Raw genomic sequence first — 23,475 nt, 5'->3', positions numbered from 1 at the left:
TTTTTTGAGATAATTAATGTTACTGTCCCCACTACAACAACAACAACAAAATACATAAAATAAATGTAATTTTGTCCTTGAAACATTTAACTTAAATCATGTAGAATTCACTTCATTCTATGAGGACTGCATCTTCTGCAGATTACCAATATGGCCGACTGGTAATTCAAAGCCTGTCATTGGCCAACACAAAGCAGAAAAACACAAAGCAACAACAACACAATCTAGTGTTTATTCGTTATTGTTGCGTCCCCATCCCTAGCTAGATGGCGTTGTAGAGCAACTATCGCGAGATACCATGACAATTCCATCAGAAGATCTGTGCGTCCGCGACCTCCCTCCCATTGGTTAAGAGATCTCCCGGAAGAAAAAAAAAGAAGAAGAAAAATGAACCCAGGGGCGCTGCTATCCATGGAAACCAAAACCGAAAAACTCGTGTGTGCTTCAATGATTGTGTAAGAAGCGCTTCGTCTGAGTACTATGTGTCAGCGGGGAGTTAATTACGCAGAAGCTTTGTATTCCACACTACCTAAATACCTAGCTAGGCGAGACGATTTTATTACCCAGCTTGCTAGCCAGTGAATAAACAGTCGTGATAAACTTCGCAAAGAGTTACTGTTACGTTTGTAGCTAGTTAGCGCTTGCTAGCCAGCTACCTCCACTTTTGTGATTTTTTTTCCCCTTTCAATGGGTGTAACTTAGGTTACCACCCGATGGAAGCTGTTACCTTGGAGCTTGAGGCTGCGAACACTGTGCAATTTCTATTTTTGTGGTTCGCACAATAACATTGGCTAGTTAGCTAACTATCGATTACAACAAAAACTACCTTGTTACTCGCTTGCCTTTGTGGATACAGGCCATGGACTGAGTAACGCACACGAATGGTGTCGTCTAGCAGTCAATATTGGATAATGTACATTGGGTACAACTAAACAACACAAGACCTTTGAATATGGACTGTGTGTGTGTGTGAACTGGAGACCGCTTGTTATTGGGATCATCATGCAATTGGATTGCTGGGACCATGTGCCAAATTGGATGAAATAAACGTAGCTAAAGAAAACAACGGAATTAAACACTGTCTACATTTTTTTCATTCTTTTTTTTTCTTTCACGTTTGCATTTTACGGTGAACGGAGGCGAAATACAATGTCTACGGCGAAAGACAACTCTTGCAGGAAATTCCAGGCGAACATTTTCAATAAAAGTAAATGTCAGAATTGCTTCAAACCTCGGGAGTTGCATCTCTTGACCGATCAAGATCTGAATCAGGTAATGCGTTGTTATTGTGGTGCTGTTGCCACATTGTAGCATAGGTGCTTGTAACGTGAACTCGTTGCTAATCTAGCTACAATATAACCATTTGGGCGTGTCGAGCTTGCTGTTGCTGGCAGGTTATGTAATAATTGAATTAAACAGTTAGCTAGTCAAACTTGCAATGGAACTTCGCATAGTATTGTAGGTTTTTATACCAGAGTTTTAAAACGGTGACACAGTGTTGACCTATTTCATGCTGTCTACTTTGAAATCTTAACATCAAATTTTATTGGTCACATACACCATATTTAGCAGATGTTATTGCGGCTGTAGCGAATTCCTCAAGTCTATTAATCAGCTTTCGTATTGCCAATAGTGTGTGTTTGTAAGACATTCAGGCTGTATCCTCATTCAGTAACTGTTTACCCTGCTTCAGCCTGACAAACTAAGGTGTGGTTCTGATGGGAAGAACCAGTGTTTCTCGCAATCATCAACCACTGGTTCAAGTGGAGGAATAAGATGTGATAATATGACAATCGTGGAAAGCCACAGATGAACATTTTAGATTTGAATAGATGGATGAACCAGGGTTTTGACTAGCTTCTGGTTAGAAATAACATTTTATAACTGGCAAATCACACCACCCATCCAAAAGGAGGAATCAGCTGACTCATCATGGGTCCTGACCCAATATTTGGGAGACATTGACCTGAACGATCCCCTTGTCCCATAGGGCTGGCATTGGCAAGCAGGGTCACCAGCTGACTCGGGGGCATTGTCTGCCACACACAGATATCTGTGGACACAAACAATACGGTGGTGCCCTCCTGAATGTGACCCCGGCCGTGGGTTCTCTGCAGCTGAGCTGACTCAAGATTAGGGGTGTAGTGGTTCACCAAACCCATTGTTTGGTACTTACTGCGGTTTCGGGGTCAAAGTGCAGTTTCAATAAACAGCGGGAAAATGAAATGCCAAAAATGTTTTTTTGTTTATTTAATGAAATCCAAAGTGTTGTTATTCCTGACTCCATACAAGATCATCAGTTGTATAAGGCCTGATCCAAGTCGAATCACATACGAGCACCATAGGGAATAACAACACTGGACTTTCTTAAACGAAAACACACAATTACTCATCAACTATGCATCATACGGGGATGATTTCTGTATTTTGAAAGTTACATATCTTGAAAACTTGATTGCTGACAAGTGCAACACGGGTTCATTGGCCAACTCATTGACAACATTGACTTTAGCTTGCTTACATAGAGCGGGGTACTTCCTGTTTATTGAAATGGGTGCGAGATGGAGAAGTTTATAACGTGGTTCGAGCACTTTCACAAGGTGCTGAAAACCCCTGTTCTTAACCACTGAGATTGGGCGCATATCCGTGGCTATTAACATACCTTTCTCTCTAATTCTATTTGGCCCGGTCAGAATCGTCTGCGGACGGGGGGCTTGAATGCAGAGGGGAGAAGTTTATTATTATTATAGATTTTTTTTGCGTTTTCGTCTTGCTTCGGTGTCTGTGTAAATGTGTCTATGTATTTGAGGTGTTGGCAGTTGCACAGGCTATTCTGGTTGAGCAGTGGCAACATATACCCTCTATGCCCTTCGCTGTTGTAATCTACTGGGAAGATGTGGGAAATGTTCCCAAACTAGAGGTTTAACCGATGATGAAGATCCTCCTGGTTTATCCACCACTCTCCACGATACACAACTAGTTCCCCGCTGCGCCTCACAAAAGGACCGTTTTCAAATGGGCCAGTTAAGATTCACATTTTTGATTACAATGTGCACATTGGCTCTAGTTGTTTTTAATGGAATAGTCTGAGATGGTTTTTTTTTTCATCTCAGTAATTAGAGGCATACAATGCAGCGTTATAGGCATAGTGTCTTTTTTTTTCATCTATTGTTTTTCCGTATTCATCCGATTCACAGTGCGGACCAGAGGTACCGACCGGGTTTGGTACCAATACGTGGACCGTTACACTCCTGCTCAAGATGTTGGTACACAACTGAAAATATGAAGCTCTAGATTCAAGTAGACACACAAAGTGTGGACTTGAGTACACATCCGTTAGAAACAAAGCACCATCAAGTCTTTGGTTGAAATGACACGTTTCCAGTCCAAAAAGAAGAAGCTTATCTCGCCTTTTCCTTCAGCCAGCGAAGTAGTGAATGAGAAGATCTGTCTTCCAGATCGTTAGCTAGTCTCGGTTGTATCCTGTAATTGATCCCATGCGATGACGTCCAGATGGGGCCCTTGAACGTGGCTTAAGAGCAGCAACAACAGCAAGCGGTCCTCTCCTCCGAAGAGACTGTGCGTGAGGATGTGTGTGTTTGTGTGTGACGGCCTGCTTGTGATTACTGCGGGGTTAACTCCTTCTGACCCGGACTGCTGAGTCAGGCATAGAATCTTAAAGTGATTTACATCACTTTCTTAATCTCCCTGAGATGCAGCCCTCCTCTCTCGGGTTAGTGCTATCCGGGATCCTTGGGAGGGCTATACACTAACATTAACCCCTAAACATAACTCTTACCTATAACCTTTACCCAACCCTAACACTTACCAAACCATTTTTAAGTTTCAACGTCAATGGGGGTGACATCAACGTTGGGACGTCCCAAGGATCCCGTTTAGACTGTCCTTTATGATGTCACAGGTGGAGCCAGAGATTCTTCTGTTCGCTGCTCTCTCTCTATATATAGGGCTGGAAATGACTTCGTCTCATACTGGACGAATCTTAACCTGACAACGTAAACAATAATCTTCTACGCTAGCTAGGCCTGCTTTCATAAAATAAAACAATACTTTAAAAGAACCACAATTCTATCCCAACTCCATTCTGAGAAACTAGCCATGACATTGACCGCCATTTTCGACAAGACAATGTCAACATTATTGAAGACTGTAGGCTATCTGCTCGTTCATATTATTTAATGACTTCTTTTGGGATGAGTGGACCAAATGGAAATAGCAGGAAAGTGGAAGTGTAGAAATCACAAGTGAAACATGGATGGTGGTTCCTCTTCCCTCCACTGGGCTGCTAGGAAGTAGATGACTAGAGGTCGGGGTGCTTCCATGTTGTCCTAATGAAGTTGAAACACTGAATGACTCCAAGAGAGCTCTCGTTTAGTCTTAACTGAATTTGAGCCCTATATTAAAAAAACAAGTTATTTTGAATCTGATTCTGGACATGAAGGAAAAGGGAATCGCTGAGCTCAATCTTTCACTCTCCTGTCATTTGATCAAACCTCCCTCATGATTGCAACATTGAGAAGAGGAAAAACAAAACAATATTCCTAGCCCACATGGATAAGTTATCTGAAGGAAAAGGAACAGAATGTGGAGGAACAGTATCCAATATAAACAATCTCTTTATTATACACCGCAATGATGGGAGGAAGGTGGAACTGTGGGAGGAGAGGGGCGTCAAAGCAGATTCCGTCTTTGGCAGTTAGTTTAGTGTGAAAAATGACTTATTTCCCTGATGTGTAGACCTAGGTCTAGATGCCTCCAAGCTCATATGATGATGTGTGCCAGAGAGAGCACTTTGTATGTTATTTTGGGAGAGGAGAGGGCCTAGATCCAGAAAAACAACCCTTAATAACTATTCGCTGAGCTACACTGCCCTGTAGTTCCCGAGGCATCGGAGAGGGGGACAACACACTCAGGATAGATGGTGGGGGGGGCAGGGAGGAGGGAGAGATGGAGGGGGCAGGGATGTGATGGAGGTATAGACAGAGGGATTTGAGAGAGGGTGGTGGCTGGGTGAGTGAGTGAGCAGAAACAGTCTGGGAGAGGTGGTAAGAGACGAGGTGGTAGGAGACGAGTATAGAGGGAAGGAGAGAGAAGAGAACTCAGGGAGGAGGTGGTAGGAGACGAGTATAGAGGGAAGGAGAGAGAGGAGAACTCAGGGAGGAGGTGGTGGGAGCAGGGGTATAGAGGGAAGGAGAGAGAGGAGAACTCAGGGAGGAGGTGGTGGGAGCAGGGGTATAGAGGGAGGAGGTGGTGGGAGCAGGGGTATAGAGGGAGGAGGTGGTGGGAGCAGGGGTATAGAGGGAAGGAGAGAGAGGAGAACTCAGGGAGGAGGTGGTGGGAGCAGGGGTATAGAGGGAAGGAGAGAGAGGAGAACTCAGGGAGGAGGTGGTGGGAGTAGGGGTATAGAGGGAGGAGGTGGTGGGAGCAGGGGTATAGAGGGAAGGAGAGAGAGGAGAACTCAGGGAGGAGGTGGTGGGAGCAGGGGTATAGAGGGAAGGAGAGAGAGGAGAACTCAGGGAGGAGGTGATGGGAGCAGGGGCATAGAGGGAAGGAGAGAGAGGAGAACTCAGGGAGGAGGTGGTGGGAGCAGGGGTATAGAGGGAAGGAGAGAGAGGAGAACTCAGGGAGGAGGTGGTGGGAGCAGGGGTATAGAGGGAAGGAGAAAGAGGAGAACTCAGGGAGGAGGTGGTGGGAGCAGGGGTATAGAGGGAAGGAGAGAGAGGAGAACTCAGGGAGGAGGTGGTGGGAGCAGGGGTATAGAGGGAAGGAGAGAGAGGAGAACTCAGGGAGGAGGTGGTGGGAGCAGGGGTATGGCAAGAGTTTGGAGGGAGGAAGAGAACTCGGGGAGGTGGTGGTGGGGGCAGGAGTTTGGGGGGAAGAAGGAGAGGAAGAGCTTGTGAAAGGAAGTGCGGGGTCTGGCTTGAAACTGGAGCAGAGTTTCCCAGAGGTTACTCTCACCGGTGGAGACCAGAGTTCTAGGATACACGTACATTGATCTCTATTCCACATGGTCCAGAATCATGTATGTTAGATCTATACGTTCCATTTCTATTCCAGAATGACCAAGGCTCTGCAATGGTTTTACTTGGCTAGCAGGAGTAAGGTGGACAATCGGACTACACAGTATATTTGAATGGACTTTTTAGCATGGCTCTGAAATGAGTGGAGGAGAGAGGAAGCCCCTTCAGTCATTAAGGGCCCCTTGGTCTGTAGTGGGGAGGAAATGGAGAGTTGTGTTTAATCCCAATAACCCCCCACCCCCTCCCTGAGCCCTCCCCCTTGTTTTCGACTGTCCCTTGGTGTGGGAGTGATACTCGAACGGAGCAGCTAGTGGTAGGGAGAGAGAAATGTCCCATTCCCTGGGGTCATCACTACATCAATCACACCAGAATCCGCTAATGGATATCCTACCACACAATTCAATGACGACGAGCCTCGTGTTTTTCACAGTGTCTATACTGGAGGCAGTAACAGCTCCTTATTTCTCATGCAACAAATGCATACCATGTGAGAACAGTAAAACAATAATGTAGCCGTCCTCTGTGGTTCAATGTGGAGTGGTAATGTGGAGTAGTAATGTAGCTGTTCAATGTGGAGTAGTAATGTGGAGTGGTAATGTAGCTGTTCAATGTGGAGTAGTAATGTAGCTGTTCAATGTGGAGTAGTAATGTAGCTGTTCAATGTGGAGTAGTAATGTAGCTGTTCAATGTTGAGTAGTAATGTGGAGTAGTAATGTAGCTGTTCAATGTGGAGTAGTAATGTGGAGTAGTAATGTTGCTGTTCAATGTGGAGTAGTAATGTAGCTGTTCAATGAGGAGTAGTAATGTAGCTGTTCAATGTGGAGTAGTAATGTGGAGTAGTAATGTAGCTGTTCAATGTTTGGTAGTAATGAGGAGTAGTAATGTAGCTGTTCAATGTTTGGTAGTAATGAGGAGTAGTAATGTAGCTGTTCAATGTTTGGTAGTAATGAGGAGTAGTAATGTAGCTGTTCAATGTGGAGTAGTAATGTGGAGTAGTAATGTAGCTGTTCAATGTGGAGTAGTAATGTAGCTGTTCAATGTTGAGTAGTAATGTAGCTGTTCAATGTGGAGTAGTAATGTAGCTGTTCAATGTGGAGTAGTAATGTGGAGTAGTAATGTAGCTGTTCAATGTGGAGTAGTAATGTGGAGTAGTAATGTAGCTGTTCAATGTGGAGTAGTTATGTGGAGTAGTAATGTAGCTGTTCAATGTGGAGTAGTTATGTGGAGTAGTAATGTAGCTGTTCAATGTGGAGTAGTGATGTGGAGTAGTAATGTGGAGTAGTAATGTGGAGTAGTAATGTAGCTGTTCAATGTGGAGTAGTAATGTGGAGTAGTAATGTAGCTGTTCAATGTGGAGTAGTAATGTAGCTGTTCAATGTTGAGTAGTAATGTAGCTGTTCAATGTGGAGTAGTAATGTAGCTGTTCAATGTGGAGTAGTAATGTAGCTGTTCAATGTGGAGTAGTAATGTAGCTGTTCAATGTGGAGTAGTAATGTAGCTGTTCAATGTGGAGTAGTAATGTGGAGTAGTAATGTAGCTGTTCAATGTGGAGTAGTAATGTGGAGTAGTAATGTGGAGTAGTAATATAGCTGTTCAATGTGGAGTAGTAATGTAGCTGTTCAATGTGGAGTAGTAATGTAGCTGTTCAATGTGGAGTAGTAATATAGCTGTTCAATGTGGAGTAGTAATGTAGCTGTTCAATGTGGAGTAGTAATGTGGAGTAGTAATGTAGCTGTTCAATGTGGAGTAGTAATGTGGAGTAGTAATGTAGCTGTTCAATGTGGAGTAGTAATATAGCTGTTCAATGTGGAGTAGTAATGTAGCTGTTCAATGTGGAGTAGTAATGTGGAGTAGTAATGTGGAGTAGTAATATAGCTGTTCAATGTGGAGTAGTAATGTAGCTGTTCAATGTGGAGTAGTAATGTAGCTGTTCAATGTGGAGTAGTAATGTAGCTGTTCAATGTGGAGTAGTAATGTGGAGTAGTAATGTGGAGTAGTAATGTAGCTGTTCAATGTTGAGTAGTAATGTAGCTGTTCAATGTGGGGTAGTAATGTAGCTGTTCAATCAGCTGAGAGGGGACAGAAAGGTAACGGGAGGACCACTCTAGAGGAAGTGAGGCCTGTGTGTGGAGGAAGAGTGCAAGGGTGTGTCTCTCCTCTCCTTTCCAGGCCTCCTGGCTCCTCAGGCCCACCAACATCATTACGGGCTACAGCTGCTCGTTCTCTACCTCTCCTTTTGTCTCTCTCTCTCTCTCATTCTCTCCTGTCAGTCTCTTTCTCGCTCGTTCTCTCTACCTCTCCTTTTCTCTCTCTCATTCTCTCTACCTCTCCTTTTGTCTCTCTCTCTCATTCTCTCCCGTCAGTCTCTTTGACTCGTTCTCTCTACCTCTCCTTTTGTGTCTCTTTCTCACTCGTTCTCTCTACCTCTCCTTTTGTCTCTCTCTCATTCTCTCCTGTCAGTCTCTTTCTCACTCGTTCTCTCTACCTCTCCTTTTGTCTCTCTCATTCTCTCCTGTCAGTCTCGTTCTCGATCGATCTGTTTCTCTCTGCCGCTGTCTCTCTCTCTTCTCTCATTCTCTCCTCTGTCTCTTTCTCACTCGTTCTCTCTACCTCTCCTTTTGTGTCTCTCTCATTCTCTCCTGTCAGTCTCTTTCTCACTCGTTCTGTTTCTCTCTGCCGCTGTCTCTCTTTCCATGTTAGTTTGCTGTGCTATAAAACACCTCTTACCTGTGTGGTATGGGCTCATTTATTGATCACATTGCCCATATAGCTATAATAATAGAATAGTATTTGTCCTATGTGTTTTTTGCATACCCCACTCCCTCTGATGCGCTCTCGAAGAGTGGGGTCACATCCTGGGGTCGGCCATTATTGACAGTGACCCCGGAGCAATTTAGGGTTAAGTGCCTTGCTCAAGGGCACAACTGAATCAGCTCGGGGATTCGAACCAGCGACCTTTCGGTTTCTGTCCCACCGCTCTTAATTGCTAGGCTGTCTTCCACCCCTATATAGGATCTGAGGACAGGAAACATCCATTTTGGATCGTGTCTGGTATATGCTAATCATCAGTCTAAATGCCAGATTGTTCTTTTATAATATAATAACATTTGTACCCCCTTTTCACCCCAATTTCCTGGTTTCCAATTGGTAGTTAGTCTTGTCTCATCGTTGCAACTCCCGTACGGACTCGGAAGAGACGAAGGTTGGGAGCCGTGAGTCCTCCGAAACGCAACCCAACCAAGACGTACTGCTTCTTGACACAATGCCCACTTAACCTGGAAGCCAGCCGCACCAATGTGTCAGAGGAAACACCGTACACCTGGTGACTGTGTCAGCGTGCACTGCACCAGGCCCGCCACAGGAGTCACTAGTGCACGATGGGACAAGGACATCCCTGCTGGCCAAACCCTCCCCTGACTCAGACGACGCCGGGCTAATTGTGCGCCGCTCCATGGGTCTCCCGGTCGCGGCCTGCTGCGACAGAGCCTGGACTCTCTAACCCAGAATCTCTAGTGGCACAGCTAGCACTAAGACCACTGCACCACTCGGGAGGCCACCAGACTCTTCTTATCAGATGTCTAAGGACTATGTCCTGACACGTTTACCTCAATCACCTATCACCTTTTTGAAAGGCACCACTTCATCTACCTGTCTCTGTAGACACATTAGTCAGGCAGTCTTCGCAAGCTGAAACAAGGCACATGTGGATTTATGACTGATATACAGGGGCACGGGCTAGCTAGCAATATGGTCAAAATCCCCCGCAGACGAATAATCCTACACTTCTCTGCTGCAGGGGAGACGCTAGCCTGGAATTTAAGGGTTCAGAGTGGGAAAAGGAGCCCAACAGACAGCTGCTTCTTGGTAATGTTTAACAGTCTCAATTAGAGACAGACAGGAGTTTTTTTAATAGAGTACAAAGAGCACCCATTTGAAATGTTTCTCCCCCTCGGCCCTGTGGGAACTCTGTCTCCGTGTTTATGTTTCCACATCTTTCTGAACTTCTCCTCTGTGTTTTCGTTGGGAACAATAAGTTTTTTTTTTTTGGCTCAAAACAACTTCCGTGAGGTGAATATAGATGAATAGGCAGGCGCTGTTGTTGTTCACACGGAAAGCTTCATTCTAGACTCATCGAAGCAATTTGAACAGAAAGGCAGTGGTTTGTAGCATCAAATGGTGCGGATTACGCTGACAGGCTTGCTAACCGGTGTGGTTTTAAGACGGCCTCGCCTTGAGGGTCTCACTCTACTCATTCACCCAGACTTTCTCTCTCACTGCTTTCCCCTTCCCCCCTCAATGTTAATGCTCGTCTAAATTGCTCTGTTCTCTTGTGTTTTACAGGCCAAACCTATTTATGGCGGATGGCTGTGCTTGGCCCCCGAGGGAACAGACTTTAGCAATCCCATGCAAAGATCCCGGGTAAGAGCACCCATGATGTGTGTGTGTGTGTGTGTGTGTGTGTGTGTGTGTGTGTGTACGCTCACATGAAGTGGGGGATGGGTTAGTATGCATGTTCGCTGTTCCGTAGCACTGTAGTCACATGATAAACATTCGCCTGAACACCATTCCCCAGGCAGCAGAACCCTGTAGTTTTTAAAATCCACTTAGGAAGCTAGATCTTGTTCGGAGCGTAATGGAAGAGCTTGAAACACTACAGACCGATGATCAATAGAGTCAGAGAAATGGACTCTGAACCTGCGTCGGTAGTGTTTATATACAGTGGATGTAGGCCTGAGGGTCCACTGCAGGGTCGTCATGTCATTAGTTTTTTTAACATTTAACCTTTATTTAACTAGGCGAGTAGGTTAAGAACAAATTCTTATTTTACAATGACGGCGTACCGGGGAACAGTGGGTTAACTGCCATGTTCAGAACGACAGATTTTTACTTTGTCAGCTCAGGGATTTGATCTAACAACCTTTCGGTTACTGGCGCTACACTCTAACCACTAGGCTACCTGCCGTCCCTACACTCTAACCACTAGGCTACCTGCCGTCCCTACACTCTAACCACTAGGCTACCTGCCGTCCCTACACTCTAACCACTAGACTACCTGCCGTCCCTACACTCTAACCACTAGGCTACCTGCCGTCCCTACACTCTAACCACTAGACTACCTGCCGTCCCTACACTCTAACCACTAGGCTACCTGCCGTCCCTACACTCTAACCACTAGACTACCTGCCGTCCCTACACTCTAACCACTAGGCTACCTGCCGTCCCTACACTCTAACCACTAGACTACCTGCCGTCCCTACACTCTAACCACTAGGCTACCTGCCGTCCCTACACTCTAACCACTAGGCTACCTGCCGTCCCTACACTCTAACCACTAGGCTACCTGCCGCCCCTACACTCTAACCACTAGGCTACCTGCCGTCCCTACACTCTAACCACTAGGCTACCTGCCGCCCCTACACTCTAACCACTAGGCTACCTGCCGCCCCTACACTCTAACCACTAGGTTACCTGCCACCCCTACACTCTAACCACTAGACTACCTGCCGTCCCTACACTCTAACCACTAGGCTACCTGCTGCCCCTACACTCTAACCACTAGGCTACCTGCCGCCCCTACACTCTAACCACTAGGCTACCTGCGGCCCCTACACTCTAACCACTAGGCTACCTGCCGTCCCTACACTCTAACCACTAGTCTACCTGCCGTCCCTACACTCTAACCACTAGGCTACCTGCCACCCCTACACTCTAACCACTAGGCTACCTGCCGTCCCTACACTCTAACCACTAGGCTACCTGCCGCCCCTACACTCTAACCACTAGGCTACCTGCCGTCCCTACACTCTAACCACTAGGCTACCTGCCGTCCCTACACTCTAACCACTAGGCTACCTGCCGTCCCTACACTCTAACCAGTAGGCTACCTGCCGCCCCTACACTCTAACCACTAGGCTACCCTTCCGTCCCTACACTCTAACCACTAGGCTACCTGCCGTCCCTACACTCTAACCACTAGACTACCTGCCGTCCCTACACTCTAACCACTAGACTACCTGCCGTCCCTACACTCTAACCACTAGGCTACCTGCCGTCCCTACACTCTAACCACTAGACTACCTGCCGTCCCTACACTCTAACCACTAGGCTACCTGCCGTCCCTACACTCTAACCACTAGACTACCTGCCGTCCCTACACTCTAACCACTAGGCTACCTGCCGTCCCTACACTCTAACCACTAGGCTACCTGCCGCCCCTACACTCTAACCACTAGGCTACCTGCCGTCCCTACACTCTAACCACTAGGCTACCTGCCGCCCCTACACTCTAACCACTAGGCTACCTGCCGCCCCTACACTCTAACCACTAGGTTACCTGCCGCCCCTACACTCTAACCACTAGGTTACCTGCCGCCCCTACACTCTAACCACTAGGCTACCTGCCGCCCCTACACTCTAACCACTAGGCTACCTGCCGCCCCTACACTCTAACCACTAGGCTACCTGCCGTCCCTACACTCTAACCACTAGTCTACCTGCCGTCCCTACACTCTAACCACTAGGCTACCTGCCGTCCCTACACTCTAACCACTAGGCTACCTGCCGTCCCTACACTCTAACCACTAGGTTACCTGCCGCCCCTACACTCTAACCACTAGACTACCTGCCGTCCCTACACTCTAACCACTAGGCTACCTGCCGCCCCTACACTCTAACCACTAGGCTACCTGCCGCCCCTACACTCTAACCACTAGGCTACCTGCCGCCCCTACACTCTAACCACTAGGCTACCTGCCGTCCCTACACTCTAACCACTAGTCTACCTGCCGTCCCTACACTCTAACCACTAGGCTACCTGCCGTCCCTACACTCTAACCACTAGGCTACCTGCCACCCCTACACTCTAACCACTAGACTACCTGCCGTCCCTACACTCTAACCACTAGGCTACCTGCCACCCCTACACTCTAACCACTAGACTACCTGCCGTCCCTACACTCTAACCACTAGGCTACCTGCCGTCCCTACACTCTAACCACTAGACTACCTGCCGTCCCTACACTCTAACCACTAGGCTACCTGCCGTCCCTACACTCTAACCACTAGGCTACCTGCCGTCCCTACACTCTAACCACTAGGCTACCTGCCGCCCCTACACTCTAACCACTAGGCTACCTGCCGTCCCTACACTCTAACCACTAGGCTACCTGCCGCCCCTACACTCTAACCACTAGGCTACCTGCCGCCCCTACACTCTAACCACTAGGTTACCTGCCACCCCTACACTCTAACCACTAGACTACCTGCCGTCCCTACACTCTAACCACTAGGCTACCTGCTGCCCCTACACTCTAACCACTAGGCTACCTGCCGCCCCTACACTCTAACCACTAGGCTACCTGCCGCCCCTACACTCTAACCACTAGGCTACCTGCCGTCCCTACACTCTAACCACTAGTCTACCTGCCGTCCCTACACTCTAACCACTAGGCTACCTGCCACCCCTACACTCTAACCACTAGGCTACCTGCCGTCCCTACACTCTAACCACTAGGCTACCTGCCGCCCCTACACTCTAACCACTAGGCTACCTGCCGTCCCTACACTCTAACCACTAGGCTACCTGCCGTCCCTACACTCTAACCACTAGGCTACCTGCCGTCCCTACACTCTAACCAGTAGGCTACCTGCCGCCCCTACACTCTAACCACTAGGCTACCCTTCCGTCCCTACACTCTAACCACTAGGCTACCTGCCGTCCCTACACTCTAACCACTAGACTACCTGCCGTCCCTACACTCTAACCACTAGACTACCTGCCGTCCCTACACTCTAACCACTAGGCTACCTGCCGTCCCTACACTCTAACCACTAGACTACCTGCCGTCCCTACACTCTAACCACTAGGCTACCTGCCGTCCCTACACTCTAACCACTAGACTACCTGCCGTCCCTACACTCTAACCACTAGGCTACCTGCCGTCCCTACACTCTAACCACTAGGCTACCTGCCGCCCCTACACTCTAACCACTAGGCTACCTGCCGTCCCTACACTCTAACCACTAGGCTACCTGCCGCCCCTACACTCTAACCACTAGGCTACCTGCCGCCCCTACACTCTAACCACTAGGTTACCTGCCGCCCCTACACTCTAACCACTAGGTTACCTGCCGCCCCTACACTCTAACCACTAGACTACCTGCCGTCCCTACACTCTAACCACTAGGCTACCTGCCGCCCCTACACTCTAACCACTAGGCTACCTGCCGCCCCTACACTCTAACCACTAGGCTACCTGCCGCCCCTACACTCTAACCACTAGGCTACCTGCCGTCCCTACACTCTAACCACTAGTCTACCTGCCGTCCCTACACTCTAACCACTAGGCTACCTGCCGTCCCTACACTCTAACCACTAGGCTACCTGCCACCCCTACACTCTAACCACTAGGCTACCTGCCGTCCCTACACTCTAACCACTAGGCTACCTGCCGCCCCTACACTCTAACCACTAGGCTACCTGCCGTCCCTACACTCTAACCACTAGACTACCTGCCATCCCTACACTCTAACCACTAGGCTACCTGCCGTCCCTACACTCTAACCACTAGGCTACCTGCCGCCCCTACACTCTAACCACTAGGCTACCCTTCCGTCCCTACACTCTAACCACTAGGCTACCTGCCGTCCCTACACTCTAACCACTAGGCTACCTGCCGTCCCTACACTCTAACCACTAGGCTACCTGCCGTCCCTACACTCTAACCACTAGACTACCTGCCGTCCCTACACTCTAACCACTAGGCTACCTGCCGCCCCTACACTCTAACCACTAGGTTACCTGCCTTCCCTACACTCTAACCACTAGGTTACCTGCCGTCCCTACACTCTAACCACTAGGCTACCTGCCTTCCCTACACTCTAACCACTAGGCTACCTGCCTTCCCTACACTCTAACCACTAGGCTACCTGCCGTCCCTACACTCTAACCACTAGGCTACCTGCCTTCCCTACACTCTAACCACTAGGCTACCTGCCTTCCCTACACTCTAACCACTAGGCTACCTGCCGTCCCTACACTCTAACCACTAGGCCGTCCCTACACTCTAACCACTAGGTACCGCCCCTACACTCTAACCACTAGGTACCGTCCCTACACTCTAACCACTAGCCTACCTACCTCTCTCCCTGCAGACAGATGTAGTAACGTTGTCTCTCTCTCTCCCTGCAGACAGATGTAGTAACGTTGTCTCTCTCTCTCCCTGCAGACAGATGTAGTAACGTTGTTTCTCTCTCCCTGCAGACAGATGTAGTAACGTTGTTTCTCTCTCCCTGCAGACAGATGTAGTAACGTTGTTTCTCTCTCTCCCTGCAGACAGATGTAGTAACGTTGTTTCTCTCTCTCCCTGCAGACAGATGTAGTAACGTTGTTTCTCTCTCTCCCTGCAAACAGATGTAGTAACGTTGTCTCTCTCTCTCCCTGCAGACAGATGTAGTAACGTTATTTCTCTCTCTCCCTGCAGACAGATGTAGTAACGTTGTTTCTCTCTCTCCCTGCAGACAGATGTAGTAACGTTGTCTCTCTCTCTCCCTGCAGACAGATGTAGTAACGTTGTTTCTCTCTCTCCCTGCAGACAGATGTAGTAACGTTGTCTCTCTCTCTCCCTGCAGACAGATGTAGTAACGTTGTTTCTCTCTCCCTGCAGACAGATGTAGTAACGTTGTCTCTCTCTCTCCCTGCAGACAGATGTAGTAACGTTGTTTCTCTCTCCCTGCAGACAGATGTAGTAACGTTGTTTCTCTCTCCCTGCAGACAGATGTAGTAACGTTGTTTCTCTCTCCCTGCAGACAGATGTAGTAACGTTGTTTCTCTCTCTCCCTGCAGACAGATGTAGTAACGTTGTCTCTCTCTCTCCCTGCAGACAGATGTAGTAACGTTGTTTCTCTTTCTCCCTGCAGACAGATGTAGTAACGTTGTCTCTCTCTCTCCCTGCAAACAGATGTAGTAACGTTGTTTCTCTCTCCCTGCAGACAGATGTAGTAACGTTGTTTCTCTCTCTCCCTGCAGACAGATGTAGTAACGTTGTTTCTCTCTCCCTGCAGACAGATGTAGTAACGTTGTTTCTCTCTCTCCCTGCAGACAGATGTAGTAACGTTGTCTCTCTCTCTCCCTGCAGACAGATGTAGTAACGTTGTCTCTCTCTCTCCCTGCAAACAGATGTAGTAACGTTGTTTCTCTCTCTCCCTGCAGACAGATGTAGTAACGTTGTTTCTCTCTCTCCCTGCAGACAGATGTAGTAACGTTGTTTCTCTCTCCCTGCAGACAGATGTAGTAACGTTGTCTCTCTCTCTCCCTGCAGACAGATGTAGTAACGTTGTCGCTCTCTCTCCCTGCAAACAGATGTAGTAACGTTGTTTCTCTCTCTCCCTGCAGACAGATGTAGTAACGTTATTTCTCTCTCTCCCTGCAGACAGATGTAGTAACGTTATTTCTCTCTCTCCCTGCAAACAGATGTAGTAACGTTGTTTCTCTCTCTCCCTGCAGACAGATGTAGTAACGTTGTCTCTCTCTCTCCCTGCAGACAGATGTAGTAACGTTGTTTCTCTCTCCCTGCAGACAGATGTAGTAACGTTGTTTCTCTCTCTCCCTGCAGACAGATGTAGTAACGTTGTTTCTCTCTCTCCCTGCAGACAGATGTAGTAACGTTATTTCTCTCTCTCCCTGCAGACAGATGTAGTAACGTTGTTTCTCTCTCTCCCTGCAGACAGATGTAGTAACGTTGTCTCTCTCTCTCCCTGCAGACAGATGTAGTAACGTTGTTTCTCTCTCTCCCTGCAGACAGATGTAGTAACGTTATTTCTCTCTCTCCCTGCAGACAGATGTAGTAACGTTGTTTCTCTCTCCCTGCAGACAGATGTAGTAACGTTGTTTCTCTCTCTCCCTGCAGACAGATGTAGTAACGTTGTCTCTCTCTCTCCCTGCAGACAGATGTAGTAACGTTGTTTCTCTCTCCCTGCAGACAGATGTAGTAACGTTGTTTCTCTCTCTCCCTGCAGACAGATGTAGTAACGTTGTCTCTCTCTCTCCCTGCAGACAGATGTAGTAACGTTATTTCTCTCTCTCCCTGCAGACAGATGTAGTAACGTTGTCTCTCTCTCTCCCTGCAAACAGATGTAGTAACGTTGTTTCTCTCTCTCCCTGCAGACAGATGTAGTAACGTTGTCTCTCTCTCTCCCTGCAGACAGATGTAGTAACGTTATTTCTCTCTCTCCCTGCAGACAGATGTAGTAACGTTGTCTCTCTCTCTCCTGACAGAAATGGCAACGGAGGTTCTTTGTGCTGTACGAACATGGCTGCCTGCGTTTCGCCCTGGACGAATCGGTAAGGATCTGTCAAAGCCGCCACGCTACTTCCACTTGCTACCTCACAACTTAACAGCTCCTCACCTGCGTCTGTAACCAGGTTATGGCACTGACTCTCTTGCCTTGTGGTTTCAAGCAGAGGCAATTTGACAAGGACGAGTAGTGTTTCACAATATCCTTGTAGGTTGAATGACCTGCCTGTGTAGTGGTGACGTCATCGGTGGTACCTGCCTGTGTAGTGGTGATGTAATCGGTGGTACCTGCCTGTGTAGTGGTGATGTAATCGGTGGTTACATGCCTGTGTAGTGGTGATGTCATCGGTGGTACCTGCCTGTGTAGTGGTGATGTCATTGGTGGTACCTGCCTGTGTAGTGGTGATGTTATCGGTGGTACCTGCCTGTGTAGTGGTGATGTCATTGGTGGTACCTGCCTGTGTAGTGGTGATGTTATCGGTGGTACCTGCCTGTGTAGTGGTGACGTCATCGGTGGTGCCTGCCTGTGTAGTGGTGACGTCATCGGTGGTACCTGCCTGTGTAGTGGTGATGTCATCGGTGGTACCTGCCTGTGTAGTGGTGATGTAATCGGTGGTTACATGCCTGTGTAGTGGTGATGTCATTGGTGGTACCTGCCTGTGTAGTGGTGATGTCATCGGTGGTGATGTAATCGGTGGTTACATGCCTGTGTAGTGGTGATGTAATCGGTGGTTACATGCCTGTGTAGTGGTGATGTCATCGGTGGTACCTGCCTGTGTAGTGGTGATGTCATCGGTGGTACCTGCCTGTGTAGTGGTGATGTCATTGGTGGTACCTGCCTGTGTAGTGGTGATGTTATCGGTGGTACCTGCCTGTGTAGTGGTGACGTCATTGGTGGTGCCTGCCTGTGTAGTGGTGACGTCATCGGTGGTGCCTGCCTGTGTAGTGGTGACGTCATCGGTGGTGCCTGCCTGTGTAGTGGTGACGTCATCGGTGGTGCCTGCCTGTGTAGTGGTGACGTCATCGGTGGTGCCTGCCTGGAAAAAGAGATGACTTGGTAGCATTCTTGTCTCTTTTAGCCTACCTAGCTCTACTCCAGCCTACCACAGATTAAACCTCACGCCGAGGAACCATAACCATGTTGATGGAGGAAGTAGGGCCTACCACATTTAGTTGATAGGCTGTTGGTCGACCGAGATTTGTTTAAGTCCAGCAGTGGCAAATGTAAACAAAATAATTATGGCACACGAGACGCCTGTCTGATTCACGCCTGTCTGATTCACGCCTGTCTGATTCACGCCTGTCTGATTCACGCCTGTCTGATTCACGCCTGTCTGATTCACGCCTGTCTGATTCACGCCTGTCTGATTCACGCCTGTCTGATTCACGCCTGTCTGATTCACGCCTGTCTGATTCACCCCTGTCTGATTCACCCCTCTCTGATTCACGCCTGTCTGATTCACGCCTGTCTGATTCACGCCTGTCTGATTCACGCCTGTCTGATTCACGCCTCTCTGATTCACGCCTGTCTGATTCACGCCTGTCTGATTCACCCCTCTCTGATTCACGCCTGTCTGATTCACGCCTGTCTGATTCACGCCTGTCTGATTCACCCCTGTCTGATTCACCCCTCTCTGATTCACGCCTGTCTGATTCACGCCTGTCTGATTCACGCCTGTCTGATTCACGCCTGTCTGATTCACGCCTGTCTGATTCACCCCTGTCTGATTCACCCCTCTCTGATTCACGCCTGTCTGATTCACGCCTGTCTGATTCACGCCTCTCTGATTCACCCCTGTCTGATTCACGCCTGTCTGAGTGGACTAGTCCATTGCGGAGGCCTCAGGGACGGCTCACCTCTATCACCAGTAGTACGTTTACCGTTAATTACCATGGCTTCTAATCTACGATGTTTGTTTTGGTTACGGTAATGTCCGTTAACACGTTCGATATATTACTACTCCAGTCTTAGCGTTGTCGTTGTCAGAGTGGACACGTTGTTTAGAGGCCTCAACTTAGGCTACACTGGTTTATCTCATTCCATTCACGAGTTGTCCATTTATTCGTTGTCTTTTGTTTAGAGCGCTCCTGTCAATCTTGAGTAAGAACACTCACCTGATTACGCATATAAAAGTAGGACTAGTTTGAGGCCTCTAAATCTACTCATTTTGGGATCTGATAGTATTTCTGATTGTCTCAACTCCACCATCACTGTGGAGCTTCTCAAAGTAAGTAAACACAGTCTGTTTTTACATCCATTGAGAAGGACAATAGTTCCTCAACTTAATCTTTCCTTCTCTCTCTGTTTCGATTACTACTCAGCATGAAAGGGGGGAAAAAAGGTCATGCTCTGAAACGTCATAAAATAAGCCTACCTAGTTCCTTCTTATCCCTTGCTCAGATAGCTTACAGCAGTGTCTGTCTGCCTGAATCTCATTGGTGCTGAGGGCCCCGAATATTTAACAAAATGTTGCAAGTTTGCATGAGCTTTGTCCCTGACCAGGCTAATACTAGAGTTGAGAGAGAGGGAGTGGAGGGAGGTGGAGAGAGGGAGGGAGGTGGAGAGAGGGAGGGAGGTGGAGAGAGGGAGGGAGGTGGAGAGAGGGAGGTGGAGAGAGGGAGGGAGGTGGAGAGAGGGAGGGAGGTGGAGAGAGGGAGGTGGAGAGAGGGAGGTGGAGAGAGGGAGTGGAGGGAGGTGGAGAGAGGGAGGTGGAGAGAGGGAGGTGGAGAGAGGGAGTGGAGGGAGGTGGAGAGAGGGAGGTGGAGAGAGGGAGTGGAGGGAGGTGGAGAGAGGGAGGGAGGTGGAGGGAGGTGGGGAGAGGGAGGGAGGTGGTGGAGAGAGGGAGGGAGGGGGAGGTGGTGGAGAGAGGGAGGGAGGGGGAGGTGGTGTAGGGAGGGAGAGGGAGGGAGGTGGAGAATGGGTGGGAGTGGAGGGAGGTGGAGAGAGGGAGTGGAGAGAGGGAGGTGGAGAGAGGGAGTGGAGGGAGGTGGAGAGAGGGAGGGAGGTGGAGAGAGAGAGGGAGGGAGGTGGAGGGAGGTAGAGGGAGGGAGGTGGAGAGAGAGGGAGGGAGGTGGAGGGAGGTGGAGAGGGAGGGAGGTGGAGAGAGAGAGGGAGGGAGGTGGAGGGAGGTAGGGAGGGAGAGGGAGGGAGGTGGAGAGAGGGAGTGGAGAGAGGGAGGTGGAGAGAGGGAGTGGAGGGAGGTGGAGAGAGGGAGGAAGGTGGAGAGAGGGAGTGGAGGGAGGTGGAGAATGGGTGGGAGTGGAGGGAGGTGGAGAGAGAGGGAGGGAGGTGGAGAGAGAGGGAGGGAGGTGGAGGGAGGTGGAGAGGGAGGGAGGTGGAGAGAGAGAGGGAGGGAGGTGGAGGGAGGTAGGGAGGGAGAGGGAGGGAGGTGGAGAATGGGTGGGAGTGGAGGGAGGTGGAGAGAGGGAGTGGAGAGAGGGAGGTGGAGAGAGGGAGTGGAGGGAGGTGGAGAGAGGGAGGAAGGTGGAGAGAGGGAGTGGAGGGAGGTGGAGAAGGGTGGGAGTGGAGGGAGGTGGAGAGAGGGAGGTGGAGAGAGGGAGTGGAGAGAGGGAGGTGGAGAGAGGGAGTGGAGGGAGGTGGAGAGAGGGAGTGGAGGGAGGTGGAGAGAGGGGGGAAGGTGGAGAGAGGGAGTGGAGGGAGGTGGAGAGAGGGAGGGAGGTGGAGAGAGGGAGGGAGGTGGAGGGAGGGAGGTGGAGAGAGGGAGGGAGAGAGGGAGGTGGAGAGAGGGAGGGAGGGAGGTGGAGAGAGAGGGAGGTGGAGAGAGGGAGGGATGTGGAGAATGGGTGGAGGGAGGGAGGTGGAGAGAGAGAGGTGGAGGGAGATGGAGGGAGGTGGAGAGGGAGGTGGAGGGAGGGAGGAGAGGGAAGAAGGGGAGGGAGGTGGAGAGAGGGAGGGAGGGAGGTGGAGAGAGAGAGAGAGAGAGGGAGGGAGGTGGAGGGAGGGAGTGGAGAGAGGGAGTGGAGGGGGGTGTAGAGAGGGAGGGAGGTGGAGAGAGGGAGGGAGGGAGGGAGGTGGAGAGAGGGAGGGAGGGAGGTGGAGAGGGAGGGAGGGAGGTGGAGAGGGAGGGAGGTGGAGAGAGGGAGGGAGGTGGAGAATGGGTGGAGGGAGGGAGGTGGAGAGAGAGAGAGAGGTGGAGGGAGATGGAGAGAGGGAGGGAGGGAGGTGGAGAGAGAGAGGGGGAGGGAGGTGGAGGGAAGAAGGGGTGAGAGGAGGAGGGGATGAGAGAGAAGAGTGAGAGAGAACAGAGTGAGAGAGAACAGAGTGAGAGAGGTGGAGAGGGAGTGGAGGGAGGTGGACAGAGGGAGGTAGAGAGAGGGAAGGAGGTGGAGGGAGGGAGGGGAGGGAGGGAGGTGGAGGGGGAGGTGGAGGGAGGTGGAGAGAGGGAGGGAGGGATCAAGGGAGGTAAAGAAAGAGAGGGAGGTAGGGAGGGAGGTGGAGAGAGAGAGGGAGGGAGGTGGAGAGAGAGAGGGAGGGAGGTGGAGAGAGAGAGGGAGGGAGGTGGAGAGAGAGAGGGAGGGAGGTGGAGAGAGGGAGGTAGGGAGGTGGAGAGAGGGAGTGGAGGGGGGTGGAGAGAGGGAGGGAGGGGGAGGTGGTGGAGAGAGGGAGGGAGGGGGAGGTGGTGTAGAGAGGGAGAGGGAGGGAGGTGGAGAATGGGTGGGAGTGGAGGGAGGTGGAGAGAGGGAGTGGAGAGAGGGAGGTGGAGAGAGGGAGTGGAGGGAGGTGGAGAGAGGGAGGGAGGTGGAGAGAGAGAGGGAGGGAGGTGGAGGGAGGTAGAGGGAGGGAGGTGGAGAGAGAGGGAGGGAGGTGGAGAGGGAGGGAGGTGGAGAGAGAGAGGGAGGGAGGTGGAGGGAGGTAGGGAGGGAGAGGGAGGGAGGTGGAGAGAGGGAGTGGAGAGAGGGAGGTGGAGGGAGGTGGAGAGAGGGAGGAAGGTGGAGAGAGGGAGTGGAGGGAGGTGGAGAATGGGTGGGAGTGGAGGGAGGTGGAGAGAGAGGGAGGGAGGTGGAGAGAGAGGGAGGGAGGTGGAGGGAGGTGGAGAGGGAGGGAGGTGGAGAGAGAGAGGGAGGGAGGTGGAGGGAGGTAGGGAGGGAGAGGGAGGGAGGTGGAGAATGGGTGGGAGTGGAGGGAGGTGGAGAGAGGGAGTGGAGAGAGGGAGGTGGAGAGAGGGAGTGGAGGGAGGTGGAGAGAGGGAGGAAGGTGGAGAGAGGGAGTGGAGGGAGGTGGAGAATGGGTGGGAGTGGAGGGAGGTGGAGAGAGGGAGGTGGAGAGAGGGAGTGGAGGGAGGTGGAGAGAGGGAGTGGAGGGAGGTGGAGAGAGGGGGGAAGGTGGAGAGAGGGAGTGGAGGGAGGTGGAGAGAGGGAGGGAGGTGGAGAGAGGGAGGGAGGTGGAGGGAGGGAGGTGGAGAGAGGGAGGGAGAGAGGGAGGTGGAGAGAGGGAGGGAGGGAGGTGGAGAGAGAGGGAGGTGGAGAGAGGGAGGGATGTGGAGAATGGGTGGAGGGAGGGAGGTGGAGAGAGAGAGGTGGAGGGAGATGGAGGGAGGTGGAGAGGGAGGTGGAGGGAGGGAGGAGAGGGAAGAAGGGGAGGGAGGTGGAGAGAGGGAGGGAGGGAGGTGGAGAGAGAGAGAGAGAGAGGGAGGGAGGTGGAGGGAGGGAGTGGAGAGAGGGAGTGGAGGGGGGTGTAGAGAGGGAGGGAGGTGGAGAGAGGGAGGGAGGGAGGGAGGTGGAGAGAGGGAGGGAGGGAGGTGGAGAGGGAGGGAGGGAGGTGGAGAGGGAGGGAGGTGGAGAGAGGGAGGGAGGTGGAGAATGGGTGGAGGGAGGGAGGTGGAGAGAGAGAGAGAGGTGGAGGGAGATGGAGAGAGGGAGGGAGGGAGGTGGAGAGAGAGAGGGGGAGGGAGGTGGAGGGAAGAAGGGGTGAGAGGAGGAGGGGATGAGAGAGAAGAGTGAGAGAGAACAGAGTGAGAGAGAACAGAGTGAGAGAGGTGGAGAGGGAGTGGAGGGAGGTGGACAGAGGGAGGTAGAGAGAGGGAAGGAGGTGGAGGGAGGGAGGTGGAGGGAGGGAGGTGGAGGGAGGTGGAGAGAGGGAGGGAGGGATCAAGGGAGGTAAAGAAAGAGAGGGAGGTAGG

General features: G+C 50.6%; 1 protein-coding gene across 4 annotated transcripts in view; it reads left to right on the top strand.

Annotated features, from left to right (window-relative positions):
- The first annotated feature begins 352 nt into the window (after positions 1-352).
- Positions 353-23,475, top strand: part of LOC110491304 (myosin phosphatase Rho-interacting protein) — an 89,491-nt gene continuing 66,368 nt past the window's right edge. For 2 of the 4 annotated variants that reach the window (XM_036946078.2, XM_036946077.2), the window contains exons 1-3: positions 353-1,272; positions 10,383-10,460; positions 17,317-17,382. In XM_036946078.2, the coding sequence (XP_036801973.2) occupies positions 1,150-1,272; positions 10,383-10,460; positions 17,317-17,382 (267 nt within the window). In that variant the 5' untranslated portion in view covers positions 353-1,149. Of the gene's footprint in view, positions 1,273-9,962; positions 10,110-10,382; positions 10,461-17,316; positions 17,383-23,475 lie in introns of those variants that run through there. The other 2 variants (XM_090201633.1, XM_090201634.1) reach the window with 2 other exon arrangements.

This window comes from Oncorhynchus mykiss, chromosome 16 (assembly GCF_057628025.1).
Source record: "Oncorhynchus mykiss isolate SJ-2025 chromosome 16, ASM5762802v1, whole genome shotgun sequence".
NCBI classification, from domain to species: Eukaryota; Metazoa; Chordata; class Actinopteri; order Salmoniformes; family Salmonidae; genus Oncorhynchus; species Oncorhynchus mykiss.
The sequence above is the reverse complement of the archived record's forward strand: the minus strand, read 5'-3'. Positions and strand labels throughout refer to the sequence as shown.